The sequence below is a fragment of the Mastomys coucha genome, unplaced genomic scaffold, assembly GCF_008632895.1.
Source record: "Mastomys coucha isolate ucsf_1 unplaced genomic scaffold, UCSF_Mcou_1 pScaffold13, whole genome shotgun sequence".
NCBI lineage: Eukaryota > Metazoa > Chordata > Mammalia > Rodentia > Muridae > Mastomys > Mastomys coucha.
Window position 1 is genome coordinate 9,003,984 of NW_022196895.1, and position 19,042 is coordinate 9,023,025.

Genomic DNA, 19,042 nt, shown 5'->3' on the forward strand with positions numbered 1-19,042 from the left:
ACAGGTGGTTGTGAGCCACCATGTGGGTGCTTGGAAGAGAATGTGAGTCCTTCGCTTGAAAGGTTTTAAAAAGTTAAAAGCAACACACGATTTTAACTGCTGAGCTAGCTCTTCCTTTCTCTGGCAGGACCCAGGTTTTTTTTTTTTTTTTTTAATTATTTATTTTTTAATGTGAGTTCTGGGCTTCAACTTCAGGTCTCCCTGTTAGGAAGAAACTGAGCCATCTCCCCAGAGTCCACTCTCTGACTCTATGAATTGGGAGTTAGTATTGTTTCCTTGGCGTCTTTCTTGCTCCTTTACGCATGTTCCCTCGACATGCAGTGTCTCTATGTAGTAAAGTGTTTGGTGGCTCAAGGGTGGAGTGCTAGCCGAGCATGAAAAAGATGATTTGAGGAAAACTGTCTTCAAAAGGCCCAGCAGATGCCCAAGATGCCTGCAAACACAATGGCCAATGTTTGCGGAGCTCAACGCAAGAGCCCCAGGCCCGCAGAGCTTCCTAGCTGGGGTTGGAGGTTTCTTTTTTCTTCTTTCTCAGAAACATGTTTTTCTTATTTCAACAAGATTATTCAGCAAATTCAGGTTGTATTTGTCCAGTCGCTCAACTGTGGAGTATGTGCATCACAGCAAGCTCCATGGTTTCTACCCCATAGCGGACAGACTGGACACGCTCCCGCAGAGTGAACGCCTAGCTAGTTACTGCCCCTGAGAATGCTAATGGCAAGCTGAAACCTCAAACATTTTCTGTACAAGTCCAGCAGGTGTGTCACCTGGAGGGGGCTGGATTTCCACTGGGTGTCCGCTAAGTTACCAGACTAATTATGCTCTAAGCAATCATTAAAACAAACCAGCCTGTACACACCGTTACTAAGATGTTTGATTGTGGTTACAAATTTTAGCTGCTTCTTAGTGTATCAGCACAGAAAGTCTCCCATACTCTTAGCTGTGGCTAACCCTGTAGACTTTTCTGGGACAGACTACACACTGAGTTTCTCACTGTGAATTACAACTTTTAGTTCCCCTATCCTATTTTATTTTATTTTATTTTCTGATATAGGGTCTCCACTCTGCAGCCCTGGCTGGCGTGGAACTCACTAGGTAGACTCACAGAGATCCACCTGTCTCTGCTTCCTTGAGTACAGGGATCAAAAGTGTAAACCAAGTCAATTGTTTTTAATAGAAATATTTAGACCATTTTACTAAAAGTAAAAAGGAATTAACAACAAACAACATTTTCTTTCTTTCTTTCTTTCTTTCTTTTTTTTTTTTTTTAGACAGGGTTTCTCTGTGTAGCCTTGGCTGTCCTGGAACTCACTCTGTAGACCAGACTGGCCTCGAACTCAGAAATCCGCCTGCCTCTGCCTCCCAAGTGCTGGGATTAAAGGCGTGCACCACCACCGCCTGGCCTAAACAACATTTTCTTAATTCACTGATTAATAGAGGGTGAATTACTGGGACTGGGGGCTCTGCTGAAGTCTATATTTCTGAGAACATTCTGGAAGGATATTGTCTAGTGGGTGCAAACTTTATATCTACCCTCCCTTGATTCACACTGCTAACTGTGGGTCATGCTGTGAAAATAAAAATTAACTTTTTATTTCCAGTGCCTCTGGGCCCACACATCCATACCTGATCCAGACTCTCAGCCATTCACTTGCATAGATCCACCAAGAGATAGACAAAGCTTTAGACATGCATTTGTTTTTCCCTCTTTTCTCTGTGCGTGGTATATGTATGTGTTCATGCGCGTGCACACGTGTGGATACAAGTGTGCATGCATGTTCACTCAGGTGTATAGGCTAGAGGTCAACAGGAGGCATCCTCGATCACTCTTTATCTTATTTTGGCAGGCAGGGTCTCGCTGCTAATTTGCTGGCCAGGCAAGCCCCAGAATCCTCCGGAACCTCCACCTTCCCAGGGCTGGGATTACAAGTGCACAGCATAGATCCCAGCTTTGTGTGGGTGCTGGGGATCCGAGTTCAGGTTCTCAAGTTTGCACAGCACACATCTTACCCACCAAGCCTCCACCCCCACCCCCCAGCTCTGCCTGTGCTTCTCAGAACACACAGCAGGACCTCCTCTTGCTGCAGCTGTGACCACAGAGACTGGCGCTGCTGCTCTTGAGGGGGATGTCTGGGAACTGGGAGTGTTTGGAGAGTTCCGCAGGTGTGTCTAATGGGCAGCCAGGCTGAGAGGCGCTTTGTTAGAGCATTATCAAGGATCTCGGCCATCTTACTGCAGGCTCAAAGCCTTACAAACTCTGAAGTGCCAGAGGGTAAGGCTAATTCCTGTGGACTTCAAAGAGGCCTGTGATTTGCCAGAGTTAACAAGGTGAGGTCTGGAAAGGACATTCCAAAGGAAACTAGCACACCTACGCAGCCCATTGGGTGGCTGTGAAAACCTAGTGCCTTTGGCATAGGGCTCACAGTGTACCTGAGGAATGGCCTAAAATACAATTCTGGGATAATTGGAAGCAGGACTCTCTCCCTCCCTTCCTTGAGAATATCAAGTCACCCCATCTCCCATATTTTATTTTTTCCTACAAGACAGGATAATAACACTTGTTGCAAAGCCTATGGAATTCCAGTGACAGTTAAAAGGGCCCTTGGGCCATGTACTAATTGCCAATTAGCTGCCAACAGACTCACAGTGGCAGCAGAGCCCTTCCCAGTCCCACCTCATGCACACAGCTCCATGGTTTTTCACCTCTCAGTTCTCTTGACTACCTTGATTTCCCCTCTTGGTACCCCACCTCACTTGGCTTGTCATGGTGTGAGTGGGCACAAGGCAGAGGACACTGGGGTAGTTTAACAGCATGCACGGAACGTCTGCAGATGTACAATAGACTTAAAAGGGAGAACGGAGGTGAGGAAATACCTGGTTTCTACGACAAGGGGAGCTCTCCAATGAAAATCCCACTGTGTAGGGCTGGGGAGATGACTCAGTGATTAAGAGCACAGACTGTTCTTCCTGAGGACCTGAGTTCAATTCCCAGCATCTAAATCAGGTGGCTCACAACTGCCTCTAACTCCAGCTCCAGGGGATCTGACACCTCTGACCTCTGTGGCACTTGAATTTACTTACACACCCTACACGAGTAGTTAAAATAATAAAAAATACATCTTCAAAAAGGTGTGCACTTTTTTTTTAGTGGGCTAAAAATACTTTAAGTTGTGGTTTCTGACATTAGAATTTAGATCAAATGTTAGCTGTGATCAAGGGATAAGCTCGAGCCCTCTTGAAACACTCACATAAAGTTGGTCATGGATGTTGGCTCCGTGCTTCAGCAAGGTCTCCACCACTGGCATGTGCCCGTACTGACTAGCAGCCAACAGGGCAGTGCCCCCATCCTATGGATGGAAAGGACACATGCATTAGATATGGCACAACATGTATTTTGCCAAGAACACTTTTCACATAGAATTGGGAGGGAATAGTCCAGGAAATAACAAACTCACCTTCCTTTAGTCTTTTACCTTGTCTTTATTTTTTTTTAAAGACTTATTTTATTTCTTGTTTGTATGTGTGTGTCTTTGTCTCTCCGTATGTCATATGTATGTGGGGGTGCCCACAGAGGTCAGAAGAGAATGTTGGATTCCAGTTCCAGGAGGCTGTGAGGCACCCAGTATGGGTGCTAGACACTAACCTCTGGACCTTTGAAGACAATCAAGTGCTCTTAGTGATGGAGGCATCTCCCCAGCTTTCACCTTTTCTCTATGATCATCTGGAGGACATGAGCACGTTGTACAATTGGACAATGTGCCGGGGACATAACGCGGCCATCTCACCAGTTAATAGCACCGCACACCTGCCTGGACCAAAGAAGATGACATCCATTCACCTCTCAGTATGGGAAATACAGTGCACTCCCCAGGATTGTTGGCTCTGTCGCAGAAGCATGGCTTCCGACCAGAGGCCCCTTGCCAAACAAGGCCTTCTCTTTTGGAGCTAATTGGTTATAAGCTACTGAGTTTAAGATGCTTACCCATCTACAGCCATCACTTTCATGGGATAAGATATGCCTCCATTAAAAGAGCAGATGATGGTATCTCACTGTCTGGCTTACGGTTTTCCTTTGAAGGTGTGCCAGTTTTTCTAGTCTCTTTTAAAGCATGGGCCCCAAGACTAAGCAGAGTGCTTTAAGTAACCGTGCTCTGATGTGGAATGGGCATCCCTTTGTTCCATCATCCCCACTTTTATCTTTGCAGCTGAAATCAGAACAAGCACACTGACTACTGACTCACCCAGCCATTAATGGCTTTCCCCGGGCACTATGGGTAAGACTGCTGGTAAGTATCTTTCCCACCTTGGATGTGTGTTTGGTACTGTGAACTGTGGTGTGAAGATTTAAGCTAGTTATGAATGATTCAACAACATGTAACTTAACTGAAAATATTAATTATGGATACGATAGTGTAGTTTCTAATTTCGGCTTAGGGTTTTTTTGTTTGATTGATCAATTTTTTTATTCAAAGCAAGTTCTACCTTCAGGGGGTCTGGTTCAGAAAGTATTGATGAGGCCTGGAAAACAAGCCTTTAACTAGTTGAGTGGGTGTAACAGGCCAGTAGCAGGTAGCTGTACCTGTCATTTCTGCTACTGAGCTCTGGGTTCATAGTCAAAGTGGCATCACTTGTCTGACAAGAGCTCGAGAAGGCACACTGGAGGGAGGGAGGGACGGAGGGAGCAGAGAGAAGGAGGGAGGGAGGGAGGGAGGGAGGGACTGGTAAGAAGACTGAGCCAGCCTAGAAGGGTGGGGAATGGAGGAGAGGCTGAGGCTGGTGGCAAGACACTGCTCAACAGTGGCAATGACTACTACTCTTGAGGCTCTGCCCTGTCAGCTTTCTGCTCTCTCTGCCTGATGAGGTAAGAGGATAGTAAAATATCCCGGCCATGACATTAAAAACATTTTCAGACTACATATTTGATACACTTAATAACAAGGAGGTGATTACCAAAACCAAGTCAGTTTTGATGGCAGAGTCACATTAAAACTCACGGCCTTCTGATGGCGGTCCTTTCTTCCTGTGGAAAGCTCTTAAGACCCCTGCAGTTGCCCCCCTGGAGTCACAGACTTACTCATCCTGGGCTCTGTGTTCTACAGAGGCATGGGAGCACAAATGGCTCCTGCATAAAGGCTTTGATCCAGGCGTAACTCAGGCAAGAAGATGACTGAGTAGCCATGCGGTCACGTGTAATCATTCTAATTTAGTTATAAGGTGTTGAGATTTAGGTTCAGTGCACTTGGTACTTTAGTTGCAATGCACATAGTAAGCGTGTGTGTGTGTGTGTGTGTGTGTGTGTGTGTGTGTGTGTGTGTGTGTACGTGTACGTGTACATGTGCTTGTGTGGATATGCATAGCTTGTGCACAAACTCACCCATGTGGAGGCCAGAGGTCCATATCAGGATATCTTCCTCAATTGTTGTCTCACCTTAGTTTTTGAGACAGAGTCTGTTACTAAACCTGGAGCCTATCGTTTTAACTACAAGGGCTGCCTTCAGCCACATGTCTCTCCTGCCCCTCACCCTTAGGACAAAGTTATGGATGCATGTCATGGTCCCCAGCTTCTACATGAATGTTGAGGATGTGAACTCCGGTCCTCATGCTAATGCAACAATCATTATGCCCCACTGAGCAACAAAGGCCCGTGTTATTTCAGTTTTATAAAGAAAAAAGAGATAATTGGTATAATTATGTGTTTTTTATTATATTATATTATGCTGTGCTATACTATACTATGTTATATTATATCCAGTATGTTTCAAGGCATACACACAAATTACTAATGGGTTTTAGAAAAGACAGAACTCTATAACATCTGGACCATTTGATAGCATTCCATTAGGAGAAGGATCCAGTGGGAACTCCCTTGGTAAATATAATCTATTTATTATATACAATCAATTAAGAAAATGTAAGATTTTCAACATGGGCTAAAGTTCATGGAATAAAATTCAGGAATTAATATAAGTAGAGCTAAAATGAGCTGGAAGTGACAAGAATCTTATATCAACTCAAAATGTCCTGCTCTACAACATGAAGAAACCATGTGAACACAACATTCATCCTTTTTGCACTGTGCTTCCTTATCTGAATATGAAAAGTAAGAATGAAAACCCTTTGAGGAAGAGCCATAGGCCCTGCCCAGAGCTGCTCGACTCTGAGCCCTACAGTCTGACCCCATGTCTTCTTGAGAGGACAGCCCATGAGTACAGGCCATCTGCCAGCTGCTGTCTCGGGGCACCCCAGGCTCACTAGGACCAGGTCATTCCTCTCGTAACTGCTATTACTGTACTGGAATGAAGACAGACATAGAGTAGAACACAGACATGGGACTGTTGGAGAGACACCTAGTTATAAAGCTTGGCATCCCTAGACAGAAAATGAGCGATGCAAGGGAGAACTTCAGTCATTCCATTTGAAACTCTCCCAGTACAAAACTTGGAAGGAATCCCAGAGACTGACCAATCCTGAACCACTACAAGCAACCTCAGGAAAACCACTTCCTTAGGCTTTTGAATCTTCCAGCAGGAGGAGCACATGTCTGGGTTACAGATAAGGCAAGAATGAACAACATGACTGCTGGGGGTCTCTAACGGGGCATGAACTCAAGACCTCAGAGGTCTCCAATGGGGTGTGAACTCAAGACCTCGAAGGTCTCCAATGGGGTGTGAACTCACGACCTCGAAGGTCTCCAATGGGGCGTGAACTCAAGACCTCGAAGGTCTCCAATGGGGCGTGAACTCAAGACCTCGAAGGTCTCCAATGGGGCATGAACTCAAGACCTCGAAGGTCTCCAATGGGGCGTGAACTCAAGACCTCAAAGGTCTCCAATGGGGCGTGAACTCAAGACCTCAAAGGTCTCCAATGGGGCATGAACTCAAGACCTGGAAGGTCTCCAATGGGGTGTGAACTCAAGACCTGGAATGTCTCCAATGGGGCATGAACTCAAGACCTGGAAGGTCTCCAATGGGGTGTGAACTCAAGACCTCAAAGGTCTCCAACGGGGTGGAACTCAAGACCTCGAAGGTCTCCAATGGGGTGTGAACTCAAGACCGAGATTCTCTTACTTTGGTCCGACATTCAGTGGATGCTCCAAATCCAAAGAGAAATCTCACAACATCATTGTGGCCTTGCTGAGCAGCGAAGAACAGGGCAGTTGTACCTGACTGAGAGAGAGAGGGGGTTGCTTTAAGGACATTTAGCAAAATTAATTTTCAAATAAAATAGACACTTCCTAGCTCCAAGAGGGCCACATTTGAATTGCGTAATTTTCTTTCTTTTTAAAAAATTTACTTTTGTATGTGTGGTGTTTTCTCTACACATATGTTGGTGTACCACATGTGTGCAGTGCTCATGGAAGCCAGAATAGTACATAGGATCCTCTGAAATTGGAGTTACAGACCATTGTGAGTTGCCATGTGCATGCTGGGAATTGAACCTGGGTCCTCTGGAAGAGCAGCCAGTGCCCTTTCCACTGAGCTACATCTCCAGCCCATTGCTATCTCTTGATAAGAGAAATAACACAAAAGGAGACTTTACTCTTGTATTAGAGTAGGTGATCTTCCCCCAAAAGGATCAGACTACCTCCTGATTCCAGGACATGCTATTTCTTTATATGGTGAAGACAAGGTTAACAATCTGGAGAAGAGGAACTCATTCTGGCTTACCTGGACAATGATAAGTGCCTTTTTAAGTGTAAAAACAACAACAACAACAACAAACAATACCAAAACCCTAAACTCTTTGCTCAACTCTGTGAACTCTGCTGGGTGGTGCAGGCCTAAAATCCCAGCAGTCAGGAGGCTGAGGCAGCAGGAGTGAAGGTTGGAGGTCAGCCTTGGCTACAAGAGTGTATCTGCTTTATCTCAAAAATTCAAACCAAGCAAAGACAAAACAGAACGAAAAACCACAGGGGAAATGTCCTCTTGTGGACAAATGGAGGGGTAATGAGGCATTGTCTACAATGGCAGATTACTTAGATTATTTATCTTTAAAAGGAAGGAAAGTAAGATAGATACCACAGCGGTATAAAATGTAAATGGATGGAATGTAAAGATGTGCTACATGAAAGAAGCCTGCTCCATAGGGACAAACATTGTTAGATTCTACGATGGTGTCTGAAGAACTCAAACTCATGGTTACAGACAGTAGGGAGATGGTTGCTAGCAGCTGGGAGGGAAGAAGACAGAGTTATTGTATAGTGGGCAGGAAAGAGTTACAGAGCAAGATGGCCACTGCAGCGGTCACACAGCGCTATTATTGAATAATAATAGTATTATTATTCAATATGTAGTTAGGAGGTCATCCTAACTACATATTTTAAAGTGGTTAAGATGAAAATGGTTACGACAGTAGGCTTCATGTATATCTACTACAGTAAAATAATTAAAAGACTGACAAAGAGGAAAATTTGATAGGAGAGGCAAAGAGACCACAGACACAATGATGGAGAGCTGTAGCCACAGCCATGGAATGGGATAGCACCAGCTCTTGAGGCAGCAGAGAATGACAGCCACCCAGTGGGCTCAGCAGGCATGCCCACCCTTGATATTGTACCTTAACACTATCATCTACAAAATCCATGCTTGGGAGTGGTTATCCTGGGGTACATGCGGCCTGGAGGCCATGGGTCAGATATGCCTGCAGGGGGAATAAGACCCACCTACTATGTGAATATAGATTGCTGACCTCCAGATCTACAAGATAATGAATTCCTGTTGTTTTAAGTGTTCAGTTCATGGTGATCTGTTGTAATGGGCACAGACAACAAATATACTTGGTATGGTACTTGGGAAAATTATAAATCAAAACATGGGAGAATTCTGGTGGAGAATTGTGGTTCCATAACTTAATCTCCAGAGTAGAAAATTAATGAGGAGAAAGAAGAAGAAGAAGAAGAAGAAGAAGAAGAAGAAGAAGAAGAAGAAGAAGAAGAAGAAGAAGAAGAAGAAGAAGAGGAGGAGGAGGAGTAGGAGGAGGAGGAGGAGGAGGAGGAGGAGGAGGAGGAGGAGGAGGAGGAAGAGGAAGAGGAAGAGGAAGAAAGAGAAAGAAAGAAAGGAAGGAAGGAAGAAAGGAAGGAAGGAAGGAAAAAAGGAAAGGAATGTAAATAATTTTATAAATTATTTAACTGGAGGTCAGAGCATAAGTGGGTTTAAAATATTTCTCAAAATTGCACATATTAACCAGTAACAATCTAAATTCACATTTTCAGCCAACCAAAACGTGGTATTTTTAGCATGTGTGATGGTTGTATATGCTTGACCCAAGGAATGCCACTATTAGGAGGTAAGGCCTTGTTGGAGTAGGTGTGGGCTTTAAGACCCTCATACTAGCTGCCTGGAAGCCAGTATCCTGCTAGCAGCCTTCAGATGAAGATGTAGAACTCTCAACTCCTCCTGCACCATGCCTTTCTGGATGTTGCCATGCTCTTGTCTTGATGATAATGACTGAACCTCTGAACCTTTGAGCCAGCCCCAGTTAAATATTGTCCTTATAAGAGTTGTCTTGGTCATGGTGCCTCTTCACAGCAGTAAACCCTAATGAAGATGGCATGTTTCCTTCAAAGTGACTTTTATAAGCCCATTCAAAGATTGGTGCTCAAATCATAGTGTTACATGAACAAAGTCATTCTAGCTCAGCAGTAGACAATGTCTATATCATAGTGTCACATGAACAAAGTCATCCTCACTCAGCAGTGGGCAATGTGTCATTTCTATGATGATGCTCATTATGGAGGCTAGCCAGCAAGAGGGGGTCAGCAGCAGGGATGGGAGGGATGAGAGAGGAAATGAATGTCATAATGATACACTGTACGAGGGATTGCAAAAAGAAGACAACGATGAGGAGGAGGAGGAGGAGGAGGAGGAGGAGGAGGAGGCGGCAACTTATGCCTTCCACAGTCTGAGCTTTGGGTGAAACCAAGGCACTTCTCCAGGCACTGTGAGAAACCCTTCTTTCCACAGCTCACCTGGAACCTAAGGGTATTAGATTCTGACTCTGGCACGAGGGGCTAAGGGAGGACAGCAAGTCCTGTGGACTGTACTGATCATTCTAAATTCTAAGGCAGGAATGAACATGTGGGATGGGGGAGCAATGCCCACTGAGGCAGAGATCTAACACCTTTGCAGATTTAATCCTCTATCTTCGGCTGTGCCCCAGAAGGGCCTTCTGACCACTTCCAGAGCCTTTGTCCTAGCCACAAGTGGTTCCCTCCCTGTCTATGGTTCTGGCAGATGTGACTCTGCAGTGCCTGTGCATTGCTCTCTGACAGTGAAGGCTGCTAACTTCTAGAACATTTGTAAAGAGTTTTGATGAGGGGGCTGGTGAGATGGCTCAGTGGGTAAGAACACTGACTGCTCTTCCAAAGTGAGTTCAAATCCCAGCAACCACATGGTGACTCACAATCATCTGTAATGAGATCTAACGCCCTCTTTTGGTGTGTCTGAAGACAGCTACAGTGTACTCATATACATAAAATAAATAAATACATCTTTTTTTTTTTTTAAAAAAAGAGTTTTGATGAAGAAAGTTGGGCAGAATCAAAGTCTTGTTTCTGAAAAAGAAATCTAGAGTGTACCCAGGATTCTTCCTGGTGCTTTCTTTATTAAGAGAAAATATCTACTTTTCTGTCACTTTTTGATACATTAACTAAAAATGACTATCACCTTGATTTGAGCTAATTTTAATATGTAAAATCAGTCAAGTACAGTAATTCCTAGCTAATAAGATTTAGACTTTAGTCTGAAATGTGAAGTATATCTTCAATGTACACTCTTTCTTCTTGAAGTCCAGGGCTTCAGGCCAACTTCATGGTGGTCTCCATCAGCCACTGCTCCTGGATCTACCGTGTCTGCTGTTCAGGACCATTAGCTTCTAGTTGGTCTCTCTAGCAAGCTCTATGTATCTAGGAAAACAAGGTTAGGTGTGTTCTGAGGAACCATTCTGATGCTGTGAATGGATTAACAGTGGGACACGGGTTTCAAAGATTCCTTATGCAGGTAATACTTTGGAGCCTCCCTTTGGTTTAGTATTTGCACTGCCCGAGGCTGGCACGGGCTCGGAAAACTAGAGGGACTGCTGGAAACTTCTGTAACATCATCAAGTGAGACACAGTTTATGTCTGGACTGAATGCAGAATCCCCAAGGGCTATTGTTCTCAGGTCACAAAGAACTCCATCTGCTGGCTTAGTTGACCCACTAACTGAGTGAATAAATATAAAACCACAAAGCCACACACTAGCTAGAACCCCGCTGCTCCTCTTCCTCTGCTTTCCTCAGGAAGGTTTTTGTACACTGTGTGCCTACCCTTTGGAATCAGATTTTTAAATAAGCAGATCTGGACTGCATTGTTTTATTACAGAAAATCTGCTTTTCATTTTAAAATTACAATAAACAATAAGAACTGCAGAGAGAGGAAAAGGTGAGGGTAATTCAAAAATATTCTTCCAGATGAGTTTAAACATCTTTATTCCAGGAGGAAGTTTTATTTCAGTTGCTGCCACAAAATAAAATAGTCTGAAACAATGACCTGTTGTTATGGAGATTGCCCTAAAGACCCTGTGTGAAGACCGGGTGATTTGATGGCAGTCCTCACCCTGCTGCTCTCAATAGTCCAGCCGGACTAAGGCTGACAGGCTGTGGGTTGTTCTTTCACCATCTACAGACAGGACCTCTGAGGCTCAGAGGTAGATTACTGGAGGTAAAGCAGACTGTTGGATCGGGCCAGATGAAGCAAGATCAAGAGTACACTACGGTTAGGAGCTGTCCTGGGATGCCCATCTCATACCTGGGCCTCCAGGTTAGAGTGTACACGTCTCCACAAAGCTCTGTCTGACTAGGTTCTCTGTCAGCTTGGAAACATATGGTCTCCTCAGACCTGACTTCCTGAGTATGTTAAAATGGCCAGCCATCTTGCTGCTACAAGTTCCCCCACCTGGACTGGAGCGTGACCACGCCCCCAGGGTCACACTTGTGATGAGTGATCACAGGCTCACGTTTGACTTCAATGTCCCCCTCATGACTCTTTTGGAGAACTTACTTAATACATACATGGCCAGGTGGAAAACAGCTTTGTAAATGTGGTTTCATTTACAAACTGTTCATTCAAGCTTCATGATGAATAGGTGGCAGAGGGAAAAAAAAAATACAGAGACATCTGGGAAATTCCTATAAATTCCATGGCATCTCATCACATGCGAGGAAGTACTCATTCATGCTGGAGCCAAAATTGTATGACTGTTCGAGGGAGGTGATAAGGGTGCCTGGTATGGACCATCTGGTTTGAATGTGTCTTCCAAAGAGTCAGTACTGGGAGCTGAATGTCTCATGTGAGGAAACTGAGGCTTGGGCAACAGAGCAAGGCCATTGGGTACAGCTATGAAGGTGTTGATGCTGATCTCTTAAGAGTGTGTTAATTCTCACGAGCATGGGTTGTTAAAAACTAAGAGCGCATTGTGCCTTGTCTCTTCTGCACATGGCTATTTCTCTTTCCCATCTTCATCATGGTGTGAGGCAGCCAAGGAAGCCCTCAGAGGCCAAACAGATGCATCTTCTCAATCTTACATGTTCAGTCCCTAAGTTAAATAAATCTTTACCTTCTTAAAAAATAACATACCCAGCATCCAGTTATTCTGTTATAGTAGCACAATCGGATGAGTACAGTTGACAATGGTACATTCCCAGAGCTTATTTTAGGCTATAAATAAATAAATAAATAAGTAAATAAGTAAACAAACTCTGCAGTGGGCTCTGGTATAGGAGCAAAGCACCCACAACCTTTGCCCTCTTAAGCAGTTTATTACCATAACGATCAAAGATCTCTTAACCCAGATCTTTTTATTCAGGTGCGCAGCCTGACTTACCTCTCTCTGGAGGTTGATGTCTGCTCCTTGCAGAACAAGCTCCCTCACACAGTCTATGTGGCCAGCATAGGAAGCGACCATGAGAAGTGTGGTGCCATGCTGCATGGAAGAGAGAGATAAACAGTGATGCCCTCACGGTAGCAAGGGAGCCCAAAGGAGACCGCAGAGGTGGTTAGCTTCACCCAGAAATGCCCAGGCAACAAATGACTCACTAGTGACTACGATGGCAACTGGATGGGAGCGAGCAAACAGACAGACTGCCAAGGTTGAAGGCTATAAATTCACTTCCATGCATTGACTTCAGAAACAGTCCATGTAAAACATCACTACTGCATCTTAACCAGCAAAAGTACAATATTCTCATTTTATGACTCACACTGAATGATCCCTGATCCAGACCACAGCTACTAATTCAAAAGAGTTGAATTTTAGCAGTTGGTTTTCTGGTTTGGAAAATTGTTTTGTTTTTGTCTTATACATTTACAATGTAAATTGATCATTTCCACCCAGACCTTTCCCTTTCTCTGTTCAGAATCCCACTTCTCTTCACACACACGTCCTCCACTGGCTCCTGTCCTCTTGCCAGTCCCTGTCTGTCACCCACTGACCCTGAGCAGTGTTTCCTGATACAGCGCTGACTGGCTCTGTTGGCTTGATTGGCAGGTCTGTGCAGGTGACCACTGATGCATGAGCCTGGAAGTGCAGTGGCCACATCTCGTGCGGAAGACTCATGTAAATTTAAAAACATTTTAAATTGTTTTCTTGCTATTTTTTAAAAAGCCAGGTGGGGAGGCTGAGGAGGGGGATCATGAGTTCAAAGCTCCCATGAGCTACATAATGAGTCTGTGTCTCAAAACCTTTTCTAAGTTTTATTCATTTATTTATTAAAAAAGAGTTGGAGTTTTATTTAGAAAAGATTTTAAAGAAGACTTAGGCATGGGAGATAAGGAAAGAGAGATAGAGAGAGAGAGATCTTAGGAAAAAAACAAATCACTCTCAACTATGGACATGGGCTTCTCAAAAGAGCCAACCAACTTTTATTTATTTTACTTTAAAAATCTTTTTTGATTTCTTCTTTGGCTCATTCATTGTTTAGCAATGTGTAGTTTAACTCCCATGAGATCCCACAGCTACTAGAAATTCTTTTGCTGTTGACCTTAACTTTCTTTTCATTGTATGGTCAGATAGTATACATAGAGTTATTTCATTTTTCTGAACTTGTTAAGAGTTGTTTTGTGTCTCAGGATGTGTTTTGTTTTAGGGAAACATCCGTGCACTGCTGGGTAGAATGCATATTCTTCGATGTTTGAGTGGAATGCTTTGTAGATCTGTTAGGTCCATTTGACCTGTGATGTCATTTGGTGTATGACATCATTTGGTGTGTGATGTCATTTAATGCTGGTTTCTTTGTTTAGTCAGTCGAATTCCTTTTCTCTATAGTCTTCAGGACTGGGTGGGAATCTTACTACCACTATCTTCTTCCTGAGTGTGGAGAATTTTTATTTAGACAGGAAATAGGGGGATCATTGGTGCTATGGTCTGAATGTGTCCCTTCAAAATTCATGCTGGGATCTAATTCCCATTGTGGTAGTGTTAAGAGAGGCCTTATAGGAAGTGCTTAAGACATGAGGGACTTACTTGCCTTCCAAGTGGGATGAGTGCACACATGAAATAACATGGGGGAGAAAGCAGACACCAAGTCTGTAAGCACCTTGGTTTTGATTTCCCAGTCTAGATGATTATGACCAATAAATTCCTTTTGTTTATAAACTACATGGTCCAAAGTATTTTATTATAGCACCTCAAGTGGACTTTCAGGTTAGAGCCGATTTGTGTAAACATGCTATAAATACACCCTTTAACATGAGATGGAAGAGAAAATATCCCACAGGCCACACTGCTTTAAAAAAGTCAATGATGAGCCAAAGAAAGTATCAACTATCTAATCTGGATATTTAAAAGAGAAAAAGAGGCTAGAGAGATGGCTCAGTGCTTATGGAAAGCATATCGCTATTACAGAAGACCCATGTTTCCATAGTTTCAGGGACTTGACACAACCATTTTTCTGGCCTCCAAGGGCACACTGCATTCATGTGGCACAAAGGCACACAGACATATATACATATATAATTTTAAGATTTTTTTTTTAAAAAGGGAAAATAGCTGGGTGGTGGTGGTGTATGCCTATAATCCCAACATTTGGGAGGCAGAGGCAGGTGACTGTGAGTTCAAGGCCAGCCTGGTCTACAGGAGGAGTTCCAGAACAACCAGGGCTATACAGGAAAACCCTGCCTCAAAAAACTAAACTAAACTAAGCAAAATGGGAAAATAGCCTTAAAAATAAAATTAATCTTTAAAAGAGAAGAAAAAAACCCTTTAGGCTGATATGTTTTAAAGAAAAGATGAATAAAATAAATAATAAAAATATGCCTTTATAGATAGATTATGTTTAATCCTATACCATGATCAATTGAAACAAAGATTGGTTCAATAGAGAAGGAGCAAAAAAGGTATCATAGTACAGTATACAGTAATATTTCCCTTATATTTAAAACCTAGAGGCTCAACTGACTTTTGACTCCTGAAATGTTAAGAGTATTTTATTTTATTGACCGAAGTTAAAAAATATATTTTTAAGACAGACTGGTTTTGAACAAATTATGTGTAATTGCATATAAAGGAAGCAAAGCTCAAAACAAAAGACATCAAAATAAATACGTTAATAAATTTAAAAGAGATTGCAAGAATCTTGTAAAATAGGTTAAAATCTTGGTTAAATAGGTTAGAAAGATAAGCAAATAAAAACAAAAAATAAAAAAATAAAAAAATTAAAAAGCAGAGATGGCTTTAATGTAGGATTCCCCCAGGCATGGGAGTACAGCCCATGAAGCAAGAGTTGGGGGCCAGACAGTGCACATAACAAGTCCCAGGCAGCTTGGGCTATGTACTAAGACTCTGTCCCTGAAAATCTAGGACCGCAGACAGTGTTAGCAAATCAAAGCTTTGAGCATACGGCATGTGGTCTCAAGATGCAGTATTTGTTCTTTGCAATCTGTTGGAAAAGTCTGGAAATGGCTGTTTAGGTTGAGAACAATTTTCTGAGAGGTACATGGGGCACTTTGCATTCTAAAATTCCATGTAGATTTCCTAGGTGACCCTGTGCCTTAGTTCCAAGCCGGGGCGATGACAGCCCAGAGATCAGTCATCACCATGACAATCCTGGAATGCAGATTCCATGCCCAGGTGCCACACAGAAGAGGCAGAGGCCTACCCAGGACATTCCAAGAGGAACAAAGGCCTGCAGTGTCCTTGTCTTCCAAGCTAACTGGTCTTTCAAAGTAGCAAGATGCCAGGAACAGCCATCATTCACATGTGCTCCTTATGTTAAGAAATTGCTTTTCCAGAAACCTTCTGATTAAGTAACTCCTAAATTTATTTTAAAATTCGATCTCATTTTCTGTTACTCTGTGTGTATGGTGTGCATGTGTCGTGAGGAGTACACAGTAGAGCCCACATGTGGAGGTCAGGGCGTCAGCCTTTTTCTTCTGCCTTATATGAGTACCTGGAATCGAACTCAGTTCTCCAGGCTTGGGTGGCAAGCACGCTTAGCTGGTGAGCCATCTCACCAGAGGGGCTCATTTATCTAATTAATCTAAGAGGGAGAATTATTAACATGTTCATTTATTAGTCAAACATCTATTCTGACTCTGACTGTAGGTACCAGAAAGAGTGGACCTGTGAGGTACAACAGGGTGACCTTCAGCTGGAACTTAGAGGGTGTCACAGGGGTGTCTGAACAGGAATGACTTAAAAAAAAAAAAAAAAAAAAAAAGAGGAAAAGCAGTCACTAACACGGTCAGATAAAAAGGCCACAGGAGGCAATTGGTCCCTACCCCATCATACTTGTCAGAGCGGGGCAGGAATTGGTCCACTGAGACCCAAGTAAGACCAAGATGGCAGTTCACAGATGCCTGGAGTTCTCTGTAAGTCTGGGTTCTGACAAAGAACAGATTGTATATATATATATTTTTTAATTTTAGATATTTTCTTTATTTACATGCGAATTTCTCCATTCCCAGTTTCCCCTCCAAAAAACAAAAAAACAAACAAAAACAAACCCCTGTTGCCTCCCCCCTCCCCATGCCTGCCACCCCGCCCTCTCCCACTTTCTGGCCCTGACATTCCCCTACACTGGAGCACAGAACCTTCACAGGGCCAAGGTCCTCTCCTCCTATTGATGATCGATTTTGCAATCCTCTACCATACACATGCTGCTTGAACAATCAGATCCCTCTATGTGCAGTCCTTGGTTGGTGGTTGAGACCCTGGGAGCTCCGAGGGTACTAGTTAGTTCATGTTGTTGTTTGTCCTAAGGGGCTGCAAACCCCTCAGCTCCATTGGTCTTTTCTCTAATTCCTTCACTGGGGACCCTGCACCAGATTGTATATTTGTATTTGGATAACCAGAGGGGGTTTAATAAAGGGACTATTCATCAAGAAGTGATCTGGCAGTGTGGTTCTGGGGCCCTGTGACTGGCCAGGCTGGAAGGTACAAAAGTAATGTACTAGGTCCTACAGCAGGGTGAATGCCAGTGGCGGGCTGAACTGGGAGTCTGCTGGCCTCTCTGTTCTCCTCCATCTTCAGCCTCCAGTGGGTGCTTTATTAGCCAAACTGAAGGACCGTGGGAGGAGGCTTCTGGGGCATAGCTTATGATTCTGATTCTGGACCCAGAGCCAGACAGAGGGAGGGACAGGATGGACCTGGATGTTCCTGGTAACCCAGTGAGCAAACTGGAGCAAATGCTTTCATTTCCTTCTTGGGCTGCTCATGGGTGTCACTGACAAATCTGTGTCAGAGCTGAAGATGACATACCCTGCCTCAAGGAGAACAGTAAGTCTCCGCTGAGAACATTTTGTTCCAAACCACAAAAACTATCTCCTTACTTGAGGTCCTCCTTGTCCCCAGGGGTGTTGTGAAGTCTTCTAAACATAGAGAATTGCTGGGGAAGGGGAGGGACTTCCGGTGGGATGTGACTGTGGCAGTGGCCCCTGTTTTATTTCCCCGATAGAAGGCCTGCAGAGGCTTCAATTTCTCAGCTTTTACATCATGTACTAAAACCACAACTACTACAGTCATGGGGGCCCACATGTGCTCTAAATTATCCTCATCGTTTTCTTTTTGACAGTTGTGTAGTAAATAGCCCTTTATTCTTGGAACGTGCCATTTGACTTCTTAATGGAGGTCCCTCATTCACAATGGCAGAGGCCTTCTGTTCTTGTGGGTAACCGTTTGCTTTCTGACTTCCTCGGTATGTTTCTAGGTCCACCACTGTACCTTAGGATTCTCAGGAAAGGTGAAGGCAAGCGAAAACAAGAGCAAGTACACAAGCGTGTGGAGGGAGAGAGTATTTGCAAGAGCTCATGCCTGCAGAGTGCAAAGGCGTGCTCAGGGCATGCAGATACCGCGTCCCTCCGTACACTGTCTCTGCAGTCCACGTCCACACGACCACTGTTTAACAGCAGTTTCAGCAGGGCCAGGTTTCCCCTCTTTGCTGCCCAGAATGCAGCGTTGGCAAGTGGAGTTTCCTTCTGCAAGATCAGAAAGAAACAGGATCTTAAAATAGAAGTCAGAGAGCAGGGCTCCTTCCATGCACACAGACAGCAGCGTTCCTAAGGAGGCATTCCAGAGGAAGGGTGATCGTCTGAAAGGCTGCCCTCCTCCCCATCTATGAGACTAGAATTCCAGGCTGTGAGAGGTGTTTCATTTACTGCAGATCTCTGAGCCCAAAGTTGTCTTCTGACAGCACAAGCGACGCTCTGCCTCCCCCAAAGCCTTGCCTTCCTGCCTCTGTTGGGTCTTTGTTCACAGTTTCCTTTAAACTTGAAATGAATTTTTCCCATCCTAGAAGGACAAGGTTTTGCCGGATGCTATTTCCTTTCTGAAACATGCCAAATAACTCTTTCCTTGTACATGAAGCAAAACCTTTTCCTGTCCTGACCCTCAGGAGGAGTTTGGTGTACCTTCTCTGTGTCCACTACATCTTCAAGCCAATTCCAGCTATTGGGGCAGGCGATTTACTTTCTTTCCACCTATTTTATTTTTCCTTCAACTGGAACTTGCCAGAAGTTCTGGGTGAGAACTAGGTTCTTTGGGCAGAGAATGTTATTTTGTGTCTGAGTTTC

The 19,042-nt window shown here is 43.9% G+C and overlaps 1 protein-coding gene across 12 annotated transcripts in view; it reads right to left on the minus strand.

Moving 5' to 3' along the window:
- Positions 1-19,042, minus strand: part of Ankrd29 (ankyrin repeat domain 29) — a 54,271-nt gene that overhangs the window by 24,956 nt on the left and 10,273 nt on the right. For 6 of the 12 annotated variants that reach the window (XR_004117162.1, XM_031364981.1, XM_031364982.1 and 3 more), the window contains exons 2-6: positions 18,195-18,448; positions 16,754-16,856; positions 12,861-12,959; positions 7,068-7,166; positions 3,249-3,347 (exon numbers count right to left, since the gene is read on the minus strand). Coding sequence is in view for 11 of the 12 variants with exons in the window: in XM_031364981.1 (XP_031220841.1) it covers positions 3,249-3,347; positions 7,068-7,166; positions 12,861-12,959; positions 16,754-16,856; positions 18,195-18,448 (654 nt within the window). In the remaining variant the exon portion in view is untranslated. The remainder of the gene's footprint in view (positions 1-3,248; positions 3,348-7,067; positions 7,167-12,860; positions 12,960-16,753; positions 16,857-18,194; positions 18,449-19,042) is intronic. The other 6 variants (XM_031364987.1, XM_031364986.1, XM_031364988.1 and 3 more) reach the window with 3 other exon arrangements.